Below are 14,011 nucleotides of genomic sequence, written 5' to 3'. Positions count from 1 at the left end.
ATCATGCTGGTACACGTGTTCTCAACCAGTAGTAAGGTGTTACCATACTACCTGACAGGCTACGGTAAGTGCCAAGTCGGTGTAAGTTGTGACGAGTGTGAGGTGTTACCCTTTATACCTTTGCAGTGGTCATCCGAGACAAGTTGACAGTCAGGTCATGTTGCAGTGGAAAGGATGTGTTAGCAAGAGCATTGCCATTTTCTCCCTTCTCTTTCTTTTCCATGGGGGGGGGGGGGGGGGAGGAGGAGGAATGGGGGGGGGGGGGGGGTCAACAAAGTGAATATAATGAACAATTTAATATGAATAATTAGTTGACAGTTTGACGAAATGCTACAAGTGCTGACAAATCTCTGTAAATCCGATGAATACTATTATTTTAATATAATTTACGCCTTTACTTTTTTTAGGGGAGGCGTGACCTCCTATTCTCCTGCTTCTTCTACACGTTGGTAGATTTCATTCGTTTTGTTGTTGTTGTTGTTGTTGTTGTTGTTTTTTTTTTTGGGGGGGGGGAGGGGGGAGCTAAAGTCCAATGTTTATTACTTGTTCAGATATTTTCTTTCTTTCATATAATTTTATATCCAGGTTTGCCCGCAATCGTGGTTGCTGTAGCAGGCGGGATAAGTAAGGGCGAAGGGTACGGACACGAGCAATAGTAAGCAATCGATTAATTCTTCTTCTTCTTCTTCTTCTTCTTCTCCTTTTCTCCTTCTTCTTCTTCTTCTTCTCCTTCTTCTCCTTCTTCTCCTTCTTCTCCTTCTTCTCCTTCTTCTTCTTCTTCTCCTTCTTCTGCTTCTTCTTCTTCTTCTGCTTCTTCTTCTTTTTCTTCTCCTTCTTCTTCTTCTTCTTCTTCTTCTCCTTTTCTCCTTCTTCTCCTTCTTCTTCTCCTTGTTCTTGTTCTTCTTCTCCTTCTTCTCCTTCATCTCCTTCTTCTCCTTCTTTTCCTTCTTCTTCTTCTTCTCCTTCTTCTTCTTCTTCTTCTTCTTCTTCTTCTCCTTTTCTCCTTCTTCTCCTTCATCTGCTTCTTCTTCTTCTTCTTCTTCTTCTTCTTCTTCTTCTGCTTCTTCTTCTTTTTCTTCTCCTTCTTCTTCTTCTTTTTCTTCTCCTTTTCTCCTTCTTCTCCTTCTTCTTCTCCTTCTTCTTCTTCTTCTTCTCCTTCTTCTGCTTCTTCTTCTTCTTCTGCTTCTTCTTCTTCTTCTTCTTCTTCTCCTTTTCTCCTTCTTCTTCTTCTTCTTCTCCTTCTTCTCCTTCTTCTCCTTCTTCTCCTTCTTCTCCTTCTTCTCCTTCATCTGCTTCTTCTTCTTCTTCTGCTTCTTCTTCTTCTTCTGCTTCTTCTTTTTCTTCTGCTTCTTCTTCTTCTTCTTCTCCTTTTCTCCTTCTTCTCCTTCTTCTTCTCCTTCTTCTTCTTCTTCTTCTTCTTCTCCTTCTTCTCCTTCATCTCCTTCTTCTCCTTCTTCTCCTTCTTCTTCTTCTTCTCCTTCTTCTTCTTCTTCTTCTTCTCCTTCTTCTTCTTCTTCTTCTCCTTCTTCTCCTTCATCTCCTTCTTTTCCTTCATCTCCTTCTTCTCCTTCTTCTCCTTCTACTTCTTCTTCTTTTTCTTCTCCTTTTTCTCCTTCTTCTCCTCTTCTCCTTCTTCTTCTTCTTCTTCTTTTTCTTCTCCTTCTTCTCCTTCTTCTCCTTCATCTCCTTCTTCTCCTTCTTCTCCTTCTTCTCCTTCTTCTTCTTCTTCTTCTTCTTTTTCTTCTCCTTCTTCTCCTTCTTCTCCTTCATCTCCTTCTTCTCCTTCTTCTCCTTCTTCTTCTTCTTCTCCTTCTTCTTCTTCTTCTTCTTCTCCTTCTTCTTCTTCTTCTTCTTCTCCTTCTTCTCCTTCATCTCCTTCATTTCCTTCATCTCCTTCTTCTCCTTCTTCTTCTTCTCCTTCTTCTTCTTCTTCTTCTTCTTCTTCTTCTCCTTCTTCTCCTTCTTCTTCTTCTTCTTCTCCTTCTTCTCCTTCATCTCCTTCTTCTCCTTCTTCTCCTTCTTCTCCTTCTTCTTCTTCTTCTCCTTCTTCTTGTTCTTCTTCTTCTTCTCCTTCTTCTCCTTCATCTCCTTCTTCTCCTTCTTCTCCTTCTTCTTCTTCTTCTCCTTCTTCTTCTTCTTCTTCTTCTTCTCCTTCTTCTTCTTCTTCTTTTCCTTCTTCTCCTTCATCTCCTTCTTTTCCTTCATCTCCTTCTTCTCCTTCTTCTCCTTCTTCTTCTTCTTCTTCTTCTTCTCCTTCTTCTTCTTCTTCTTCTTCTCCTTCTTCTCCTTCATCTCCTTCATTTCCTTCATCTCCTTCTTCTCCTTCTTCTTCTTCTCCTTCTTCTCCTTCTTCTTCTTCTTCTTCTTCTTTTTCTTCTTCTTCTTCTCCTTCTTCTTCTTCTTCTTCTTCTTCTTCTTCTTCTTCTTCTTCTTCTTCGTTTTCTTTTTCTTCTTCTACTGTTAATCTTCAAAGGGCTATCTCAACAATATTCTATTTTATTTACCAATCAAGTATATCGATTTATCTACCACTAGTTGCTGGCTGTCTACCGATCGTGGATTCATCTGGAGCTTTGCTGGACCTGTCGCTCTCATCATCTTGGTAAGGAATGGATTTCAAATTCTTTTCATTAAAAATTAAGTGACATTTAATCATTTAATTTATGTTTAAGAAATTAGTCAATCATTGCCAATAGTTGTTTCGAAAATAAAGAACCCTGTGGAACGTGAAGAAAAAAAAATCATTGCCACTATTGAAATCATTTGATCGTAATATTGAATATCATCATTTCAAAATCTTGAAATTAAAAAAAAATGATGAGACAAAAATTAATAGGATTAAGTTGAGAAATTCTCCTTCCATTTAGATGTTTTCAATTTGTATGTGTACAACTGCCATGGTCGTACAGATGCATGGTGAATATTTGCTATACCAATCAAATAAAATGAAAGGAATCTTTTGTTCAAAAAGAGGTTTTCGAAGTGGGTGTACATGTACATGACTGACTGGTATCACAGTATATTTATTTTTCTTTTCCAGGTGAATTTCGTGTTCTTGGTAGTGTCTATCCGTATCGCCTACTCTGGCCGTGCTGCAGTCAGCAAGGACGCCACCAACTCACAGAATATCAAGTAATTTGAAATAAAGAGTTCATTTCAAAAATTGGGTGAAAGTGTGGTACGGTATGTCAATGAAACAGCTCCCGTAAGATTTTTGTTCCAAAGTTGATTTTTTTTTTTTTTTTTTTTTTTTTTTTTTGCCTTTTTGGATTCATTGGGGTCCAAGCTATCAGAAATTGGTGGGGTTCAAATTTTCCCGAAGACACCAAATTTCCCTATTGCGCGTTATATATGCCATTTTGGCGCCCAATATGGACCTCCCAGGAAATGAAGGAGGGGTCTGACAATTTGAACCCCATCATTTTGGGGCAATTGGGACCCTTTTGAAGCCAAAACAGCAACAAAAACAAAAATCAACTTTGGCAAAAAAATCCTACGGGATTACATAACATACCGCACTACAGGGTTAGGATTAGGGTGAGGGTCAGTGTTAGGGTTAGGGTTGCATACCACGGTGCTTCTGTGTTTGTTTCATTTTTCGTTTATGTACATGTATCGGGGGTAGGGTACCTTGAAATGCTAGAGCGCCGCAATGGCAGCACAGCTAAAGCCGGGGTAATAATCTCCAAGTTTGGAAGCGCTTAGTGATTCTAATAAGCGCTATATAAAAACTGAGTATTATTATTATTATTAAAATGTATTACGGGCAACAACAATAACATTAACAAAAATGTCCTGATATGGACTATCACATGATAGTTAGCAAAATGGAGCTTCAGTTTTTCTTACAAGCAAGATTCAACAATAACGACAAAACAAAAGTAACAATAAATAACACAACATAATCATTAACAACTGTACAGTAATGATAATTATTTGTTCGATGTGTCGATAATGCTGAACAATTCAAACGGATGATAATATAAACGTTTCCAATGCTGTTAAATGGATCGAATTGCAATTTCCGAAATTGTTATGAATTAGACATTGAATGGGTTAAGTTTCACTGCTATATATAGTTGTGTTTGGTTGTCGTCATTACAAAATCTATCATTGTTGATTGTGGTAGTCATTAGATTAATTGTGAGATCACGTCAGTTAAATCATTAGTCTTATCAAGACCCTGTTTCATAAAACTTGTTATCAATAACAAATGCTGAAATCCTATGGCAAATTAGCTCTCTACCAATCAGCTGGCATGATTACGGTAGCTTATAACAGTTAAAGTAACTTGTTATTGAGAACAAGTTTTATGAAACAGGACCCAGATTGATATGATGATTATGAACCAAGTGAGTTGCATTGATGTAATGCTGTAAATGATTTGTCTGTATTTGCAGGATATGGATCAAGGGGGCAGTGACTTTGACCTTCCTCCTTGGAAGCACATGGGGTGTAGGGTTCTTCTTTCTCAGCGGGGCATCTATACCCATGGCCTACGCCTTCGTCGTACTCAATTCCCTACAGGTGAGGACACGCCCTTAGGTTGCGATGTCAAAATGTAAAACATCATCTGTATACCAGGCCCCGTATTCAATTCCATACTGAAGTACTAAATTTAAACTTTTTACTTAGTATTTGGCTTAAGTAAATTACTTAGACAAAATTGAGATTCAATTAATTTTCAAGTATTTTACTAAAGTAAAGTATGATTTTGTCTTAGTAAATGACTTAAGTATTTAACTTAAGGTTGGTATTCAAATCTCTTTCGTGAAATGATGCCCAGCAGCCCAGGACCCTGTCTTATAAACAGTTGCGATTAATCGTAACTTATTTGCGATTGATATCAATCGCAACTATGTACATAAGAGATAGGAGACTGTAAACTTGCGATTGATTGGAGGACTTGCGACGGATTCGAATCAATCGCAACTCTTTATAAGACGGGGCCCAGGGCATCATTTCGCGAGACCGTCGTAAACTGTACAATTTCGGCTACCCCGAATGATAATTTGATGGTATTTTTTTTATCTGTTCTAACATTTGACGTCTGTGATGACTTAAACGTGATTATCAAGTCGAATTCACAAAACATCAAGTTAGACCAGCCATAGTTCATATTAGTTCCTTGGGCTAAATATACACTAGAGTTAGATAAAGCTTAAGAACAGCGTCGAGTTTCATTTGATATATAGAATAAGGCACTCTGTCAAGCGAATATACACTCTGAAATATGGATTGGGCGCCATTACAATATCCAAATCACGTCTCATAGTATAAACAAATATAAAAACAATTTAGACTCAGAATTTAAATGTGATTTAAAATCATATCAATGTAGGGACATCGTTTTTTTTTAAAAGGTCACTTTGAACTGTCAAATAGTAGTTTCATCGCACTATTAAAATCCTTGAATTGTGCACTGTTGCTATTGGAATCATTTTCAAGTTGAGAGATAAGACTGCTCAGGTCTACCTTTATATGAATCGTCTATCTCCTTGATGTTTTTAAGAGACTGAACTTCGACCTCTTATAATTATTATATGATATTTTTTCTCTCTTTTTCTCAGGGAATGTTCATCTTCATCTATCACTGTTTGGGTAACGACCGAATCAAGAAGGAGATGGCCAAGTTTCTACTTCGTCAGCCATGCCTGCCTGATTGTCTAAGGGTCAGACTCGAAGTTGTCGCTCGCGTCGGTAGCAATGTGTACAGCTTAACTCAAAGCTCAACAGTATCGGTAAGATCAAGACTGGACAACACTTTTCAAATCATTCCTCTCAAATGATCTTATTTCCCCTCTTATAATACATGACCAACTTTTGAACAATTTATGAAGATTTGGTTGACTTTTGGTATGTTTTAGTAGGGTCTCTCCACGCCGGAGTTACAGGTAAAAGTCTGGATATGATTCTGAACTAGCGCCAAATACTCCTCGTGGACAGTTTAGTTATTCCCCATGGTAATGGCGATATTTGTTACAACCTTACAGAACTCCACAATAAATTGGATCCATAATAAGATTTTTATTTAATATAGATGTGTAAAATCCCACCAATATTTTTCGGGACATAAGTTTGCGGATCCTTTTTGGAAAATGAGCAGGAGGAGGGAGGAGGGGGGGGGGGGGAGGGGTGGTCGACTAACAACTTTTGATAAACATGATTTTTTTAAATAAAATCGGAAATAGAAAATACTGCTTTATTACCATCAATATCGGTAGTGTAACACGTTGGTATTTTCCGGCCTGTTTAAACTTGGATGGCCGGAAGCTGCATATGGGTGCTTTGAATTTTTTTTTTTGAAATCTTATATATTTATGTTTTCTATCAAAGACGGTGTTTTTCTCCAAAGGGCTTACTCCTGTCTGTAAGTGTTGTGGACTTCAATCTTTGTTCCCACTGAAATAAGTTCAAATCACAGACGACATAGAAACGAGACAAACTTTCGATCTGTTTCCTTCGGGTTTTATTCTCTCATTTCCCTACAATTTTAAACATATGTTTTATCCATCATTATTTTCTTCCTCTTTTCTTTTCTTTAATCCATCTATTTTACAGACCAACAAGAAACCTGACAGTAAGTATTCTACGAATCATGTTCTATTCATAATGATTAAAGGACACAAACAAATAATACAAAATGAAGCTCTCCATTATAATTCTGCCAATCATTTACGAGTCACTACAACCTGTCAAAAAATGTATATGATAAATACATATCTATATTGTTATAGGATTTGTGTTATTGTATGGTCTTTACAGTATTAATCTTGGGTTTCTGCAGACTTATGTAAATTATAATTTATTCACTATTATCTAATTTGAAATAAACAGATTAATAGATTATAACTAAAAAAATGAAAACACGACAACTTAAATGGGGCATCCTCTGATCACCTGCCTTGCTGCTCAAAGACTATCATGAATAATCATTGAGGTGGTCAAATCTAATATTTTTTATATTTTTTATATTTTGTTTGCATTACAAGAGTAAAAGGACGTTTCAGAGAGTCAATGAAGTAGCGTGAATACAAATGCCATGGATGGGACACGGCATGATAGGGAATGATAATAATAATTTTGTGTAACCAGGGAGGCCCCATTAGCATCAGTCCTGTTCTTCCTAAGGGCCAGGCGCGGATCTAGGGGAACCGAGCGGGCCTTGGCCCCCCTGACCCTCCCCCCCAAAAAACAAAACAAAAACGGATATAAAGGGGGGGGGGGGGTAATAAATACAAAATATCGGCCGGCGCGATTTTTCAAATTTTCGGGGTCAAAATAGAAAAAAAATAAGTGCTCACTATAGGTAGAGCAGTGGTCTCGTAATCTGATGACCCGGGTTCGAAGTGCTCTATGGTAAGGGATTAATCCTCAATACCAGGTCCGTCGGAGAGGAGCTAAAGCCTTTGGTCCGCTGGTTGCTTTCTTAGCAGTCAGGTATTAATAAACACCACTACCACCACCACTAGATTCCTTGAAAGTGTTTGCAAACGTGCCATACTAATACCTCCGCAATATTTTGTTTTGCAGCTGTTGCTCTTTCAGAGAAGAAGAAAGACGTGGTTCATCCCGTGGTCTGTGTACAGGACGTCGATGAGGATGATGGCAAGCCCAGGTCCTGGCTCTACAACCGTAATGGAGCCGAGGAGACCAAGGTGATTCCTCCCTCCGACTACCCTGAACCAGACTACTATTAAGTCTACAGCGGAATAATTATATCCAAATCATAAGACCCGCTTTTAAACTGTCCAGACTCAAGACTTACCTTTTCCTTACGTTTACCTTTCCTGACAAGTGACGATTCTAAAATCAGACTGCTGTGAACTCTTCAGATAAAGTGGTTATCCTGTCGTTGACTATCCCTCGAGCAGGACTATTGACCGCTCTTCAACTCAGTCACTAGTACTGACTGCCCTGAATGAGATTGTTTCAGATGTGTACATAGACCAAGATTATCCCTGTAGCTGACTATAATTTATAGCCGACCGGACTTTGTTTAGTTCGACGGTTGAAGAGACCAGGGATTATCCCGGCCGCTGACTATCTTGAACCAGATTATTACGCTTTCTGAAAATGTAAAGATACCAAATTTATTCGTGTTACTGAACCCACGAAGGGACTACACACCGCTGAATAGATCTTAGTGATCAAAGCCGCTGACTACCAACTCTATAGCCGAAGAGTAGAACGACTGACCACCCTGAAATAGACTATTGCTGAGTCTGCGGAGATTTATAGCCGACTACTCTGAACCGGACAATAACCAGTTCGTCACAGAACAGAGTTATCCCTTCGACTGACTTTTCGGAATCTGATTGCTACTGATTCTTCATGACTATAAGTTTATCCCTATAGCTAAGTGACTACCCCGGATAGGACTAGTACCAGTTCTCTATTTGATGAGACAGAGCTACCCCTGAGCCTGACTACTCCGAATCAACTGCTACCATGCCCGTCTTTAAAGAGCAAGGTCATTCCTACTACCCCTGACCAGACTACTACCACTACTACCAAGTTACCTTTGCTTGTAGTGATGCCCTGACTATACCGAATTGGACTAGGTATAGGGGTGTATGATTTAGGCGAAGAAGCCAAAAGTATTCCAGTGGCTGATTTACATCGAGCCGGGACTACTCAAAATCAGTCTAGCCGCAAAGACCAAGGTTAATTTTGTTTACTATCCCAAGATGGACTACTACCGATTCTACAAAAGACCAAGTACATGCGACTGACTGTGCCTACTTCGAGCCAGACTTTGACTAAAATTAGAGGTGAACAAACGTAATTGAACTATTACAATACCCAGAGAAGATACATGTGCAGATCTATAGATCGATGTCATCAAAAACCTCGGGGTAAAATTTGATTTATACGAAAGGGTAGACAGTACCGGGATGCTTTTAAATGTTCGCAACAATGTTAGCATCATGGCGAAAATTTTGCAAAGAAAGTACACAACAACTGTCACTGTCTAAGATATTGTTTATTGGCTTTGACCAGAAAGGGACACACTTTTTTTAAAACAAAGCAATTTAAAGAGGTGATGTGATTTTTGAAGAACAATGTTGTGTATACTTGCAATACTATTGTAACATGTATAATTGGAATATTAGGCAGCAAACGCAGTACTTTGGAAGCAATATGGTTAATTTATTGATAAGAAAGTAAAATTCGGGGGAGGTTGCGTTTTTTTATCTGTGTTTTAAATGTTTGCAGTGATAAAAAAAGCAATTTAGTGTGATTTATTCTTAAAATTCATTTCGTTTTTGTACATATCCTCCTGTTTGTCAACTTTCTGTGATATATGACTATGACCAGCTCCCAACCTATAACTATGGGATTGTGATTATATTTTCCATTCGTGTGAATTTAATATATAGACTTCGTTTGATATTTTTATATTGCAAGTTGACGAACAAAATAAAAATCCGGCATATTTTCAAGATGCATGGCAATATTTTAAGCATCTCTTTTGTAAATTGAAAGTCAATTGCAACCATATTTCCAAATACCTTTATGTTAGCAGTGTTGTTGGTACATCAATTTATTGATTTATGAAATAATGTTACATGAAATAAAATGAGGGTTACACGCTAGAAATATGAATGCTTTGTAAATTTAGTATTTCCTTTCATCATTTTGGCTTAAATCTGTGATAGAATTTGCTTGCATTTGCTGTGGAAAGTCAATTTTTTTCACTAATCGTCTTTTGAAATAATTTAGTGACATTCCTAATTGTGTATGTACATATGTCACTTAGGCCACCGTTTAGTGCTTTGTTTGTAAAAAGTAGAATTTTTAAAATTACAACTAACTCCAAAAGTAAGTTTATATGTAAGTAAATATCATGTATAGCTTTATCGATTGTAAATACAATTTTGATCATTCCAATTATATACGTACGTGTTGATATTTTTGTGGCAGGAAATTTTCTCTAATGTCAATTTATTCTGGTCCATGTGCCAACCTTTTGATTAAATGATGTATTGCAATAAATGCGAGGCAGTTTATTGAATGGATAGAGAATGCGAAATAGAAAGAAAATATTGAGACAGATGTAATAAGCGTGCCAAGTGAGAAATATTGTGGATCATATAGGATAAAACTAGGAGTAAGAAAAAGGGGATAGATATTGACCGAAGCGAACAAAAAGTTGCAAGCATTAATTGGTTTATTTCACAAGAAACAACATCGCAAATACTTTGGAGATATCAACTTAGGGGCAATTTCAATATTCTATTGTTTTTTTCCACGGAAACCATGTTCGGATGACGTAATAATGTGATCGTAATCATTCGCACACGGCTGTTGAATTTGGCTTAGGTTGAATTTGGGAAAGTGTTTTGCGATCGGGTTCAGAATAAGGACACCTTTTTTTAACAATGTAAATGTGGTTTCCTCAGCGATATATATTTCCTTTTATAAAGTTAATAGAGACCGTTATTGCGTGCATGATGTTGCATAATTATCAATGCATGTTTTGAGTGATAATGTTGCTATACTTTATTGACTGATTGACTGACTGATTAAAAGAATTGAAACAATGTTTATATAGATTTCTGTTTAATGACTCTGTATGGGATTTGTATACCTGAACATTTTTATATAATGTGCTGTTTGAGAAGGGGGTCATTTTCAACCATCTAGGAAGCATCTTGGTTGCATAGCAATCCATTGCGCATACTCACTTCATCACAGAAAGAATTGCACAATCATAAATGATTTAAATATGTGAATTTATGATTTTTTTGTGGCCAAATGTACAGTACTCCGTACCAGTACTCCAACACCAAAACATAAATGAAAAGAAAATACCATGTCCCTGAATGCATTTCATCTGTAAAGAATTGGCTTCAACGTTGAGAGTTGGCATGCGGTTATGTGATCTAATTGAAAGTTTGACATTGAAGGAAACGTGTTTTTTTTTCTCCACATTTTTTGTTTAAAAATTCAATTTTGGAAAGCGTGATAGAAGAAAAGATAGAAGAACTTTATTTTCTGATGAAGATTGTTATGCATATATTTGATAATGTCTTTGAAAAGAATTGAAATAGTTGATTTAATTCATTTTAATTATAAAGAAGTGCGTGCCACATGTATATAGCTGTATGCGACTTATCAAAGTCTTTCTAATATTTGTAATATACTTTTGACTCTAAGTATTTTGATTGTGTTATAACCGCCTTCGAGATCATTGGGATGAGACGCTATACGATTTGCCCTCATTTTAAGAATGTCCAATTATTTTTTAAAGTGGTTTATTTAAGATAAGTTCAGTCGCATTTCGACGGTATAACTTCTATAAATTATTTTTCAAATTCGCCTTCATTATGAGAATATCCTTGTTGGTTTGATAATGGCTTTAAGGCCAAATAAAAACAATATTTTACTTTGTCGTTCCTTCCTCCTTCCTCGATTCAATTTTTTTGTTTTGTTATTATAATTTTGTTCTGGAATTAAATGAATACTAATCTGAAAACATCTTGGCAATATAATGCAGTTTTACATTGTTTTTAGCCTCTTTGGTGCACTTGCTATGAGATTTGAATTGACAAATAATTTTTTTTGTATAATTACATGGATTTGCCTCCTCTTCATTTTGGAAAAAAATGTCGACGAAAAACTAGAAATCAATTTAAATTGGCCTTATTTGAGGATAAAATTTAGTCGAGAAGGTGTGGAATCTTTGTTTCGATTCCTGTCAAACAGGAAAGTCTGACTTCTGACAAGTCGAAGAGTTCATATCGGTCACCGAGAACATGGAGACCTGTCTTCTTTGCTTCGAACCTCGTCACATTTGATTTATAATGTAGAAACATTTCGCTACTATATTCTGCCAAATTATCATATTTTCAATTGTGGAAATTCATCTGTTTTCAAATCACAATCGTGCAGGCCTAATGGCTAAACAATCTAAATTATTTCAAAAATACTAAACAATCAGTTAAAAGGCAGATTATTGAATTACTTGTAATCGAATTGCTTGTGAAGTCATTTCAAACATATTTAAGACATGATTGTGTTTCTTTCAGAGAAATTTAATGTTTCGAAATTTGCCTTAGATTTAAATAAAGCTAAAATGAATAGTCGACCTCAAATACTTGTTTGATGCTTTTGTTATTTGCAGGCTTACAGTCTAATAGTAATAATTTATTTACATGAAAAAGACAGATAAAGAGATAGGAACACAGAATGTGAGGTGAGGAAGAGGAGGGAAATTGAAGAGAGGGCGAGGGACAGAGGGTATGAGAAAGGAGAGATAGGAGAGGAAAGAGAGGGAGACAGACAGATAGACAGAAAGTGTAAGTCAGAGGGAGAGAGAGAGAGGGGGGGGGGTGAGAAAGGGAAGATGGGAGAGGAGAGGGAAGAGAGACAGACAGACAGAGACAGACATACAGACAGATACATAGAGCGTGTAAATCACTGAAAAGGAGAGTGATAGAAAGAGAGAGGGAAAAAGAGAAATGTTAATGATAATAAAAACGTTACTTATAAAACGCTTACCACCGAAGTATCAGAGCGATATAAAAAAAAAAAAAAAAAAAAAACTTGCATCGGCCGGGAATCGAACCCGGGTCACCCGCGTGGCAGGCGAGAATTCTACCACTGAACCACCGATGCTTCACGAAAGAGAGAGGGAGAGTCCACTTGTCTTTTTTTTTTAATTGTTTTATTTATTGATGTAAACATCTATGATATTAAAGAGAGACGGTGAAGAGTGCCTTTGAGCGGATCTAGAGTTCTTAGCGATGTTTGAAAAAAAAATGAAATGTAAATATATAAGTATTGAAGAATATTGAGAGATCAATGGGGCACGTTCCCCGCCCCACAACACCCCTCCGCCCGCCCGCCCCTTCCGATCTGCCACTGATGCTTTGGCAAATAGCGGTAAACATAATAATGTGATTATAATCTTGTAATCACAACGTTAAGGGAAATGTTTCGTTGATACAAATTACAAAATCCTCTTGATTATATTGAAGTTCTGCTTGGTACATGACTGTGAAACATTCATTTTAAGATTGTATTCAACGTTTCATAAGTTTTTAAAAAAAAATCGCACCCCCTACAACAAAAAAGGGAGACTGAAAGTTAGCTCGTCACAAATGACGTCACCGAGAGTTGGGAAACCACATTTAGTTTTAATCATTGAAATTCAATACATAACTGTCTCCCTTATATTTCCTGTGGCCCAACCCGCTGCAATAATTTCCTTCAATTCACGAAATTTGTATTTCATGGTGAACAGAATAGAAAAGAATTGCTCCATTGCATTTTGAGAGGTCAGACGAGGTGTAGAATAATTCGTTTATTTTTATCGAAACTTCAGTTCAAGACCTATATTTGGATTAGACATAGAAAGGAAACAGACCTCAATACAAACTAATGACAATTACATCAGTGTCGGAAATCTGAAATCCAAGACTGGAATAGCTGTTTCCTTGATCGTGGATTTGTGGTTTATTTTCTAGTTTATCTTATTATTTCTGGTCACTCGTAATTCTCGTTAATCAATTCTCATCTGGGTTCTACAAGGGCACTTGCGGACAGTCAATACATCGATTTCAATCAAGAATTTACGTGCAAGATGTTAAGTGTACTAATTGATAGCAAGTGTTTACTTTTTTAAATACCTCAATAATAATTATTTTAAAGTCTTGTTATTCTACATTTGATACTGTTGTTTCAAGTGCCGTAATATTTCATACACTGAATAATTCACGGTAATAATATTGACTGAATTAAGAAGATGAACATTTATATCAGTTAATGTGAAGATTTGACGAATGTTACAGATTTCAGAATTATTATTCTAATAGTAAAGATTTCAAATTAATAATTAAATTAAATTTCAAATTTTAAATTATTGTTTCAGATTCCCCATGGCAAAACTAAAGTAACTCTTGGGTACCGTGCTTTTGCTATTGCTGCCCCCAAACTATGGAATAGCTTGCCAATAGAAATACGAAGCACTCCATCTCTCAATGTTTTCAAATCCAATTAAAAA

The 14,011-nt window shown here is 36.6% G+C and overlaps 1 protein-coding gene and 1 non-coding gene across 2 annotated transcripts; one reads left to right on the top strand and one right to left on the bottom strand.

The window, feature by feature from the left end:
• The first annotated feature begins 3 nt into the window (after positions 1-3).
• LOC115919004 (adhesion G protein-coupled receptor L1-like) lies at positions 4-7,813 on the top strand. The gene is made up of 8 exons (XM_030996732.1): positions 4-64; positions 586-655; positions 2,536-2,602; positions 3,041-3,132; positions 4,401-4,527; positions 5,571-5,741; positions 6,562-6,580; positions 7,534-7,813. The coding sequence occupies exons 1-8, from the start codon at positions 4-6 to the stop codon at positions 7,698-7,700; spliced, it is 774 nt and encodes a 257-aa protein (XP_030852592.1). The 3' UTR covers positions 7,701-7,813.
• Positions 7,814-12,553: 4,740 nt separating this feature from the next.
• On the bottom strand, positions 12,554-12,624 carry TRNAG-GCC. Its single transcript has one exon. It is a non-coding gene; the product is annotated as a tRNA-Gly (tRNA).
• Between the last annotated feature and the right edge of the window lie 1,387 nt (positions 12,625-14,011).

Source organism: Strongylocentrotus purpuratus, unplaced genomic scaffold (genome assembly GCF_000002235.5).
Source record: "Strongylocentrotus purpuratus isolate Spur 01 unplaced genomic scaffold, Spur_5.0 spur5_scaffold_3, whole genome shotgun sequence".
Taxonomy (NCBI): Eukaryota; Metazoa; Echinodermata; class Echinoidea; order Camarodonta; family Strongylocentrotidae; genus Strongylocentrotus; species Strongylocentrotus purpuratus.
The sequence above is the reverse complement of the archived record's forward strand: the minus strand, read 5'-3'. Positions and strand labels throughout refer to the sequence as shown.

Excerpts from the sequence above, each read along its gene's own strand:
- LOC115919004 (XM_030996732.1), top strand. The coding sequence starts at position 4 with ATGCTGGTACACGTGTTCTCAACCAGTAGTAAGGTGTTACCATACTAC. Across the intron at positions 65-585 it reads ATACTACCTGACAGGCTACG|GTTTGCCCGCAATCGTGGTT; the intron begins GTAAGTGCCAAG and ends TTTTATATCCAG. Across the intron at positions 2,603-3,040 it reads CTGTCGCTCTCATCATCTTG|GTGAATTTCGTGTTCTTGGT; the intron begins GTAAGGAATGGA and ends TTTCTTTTCCAG.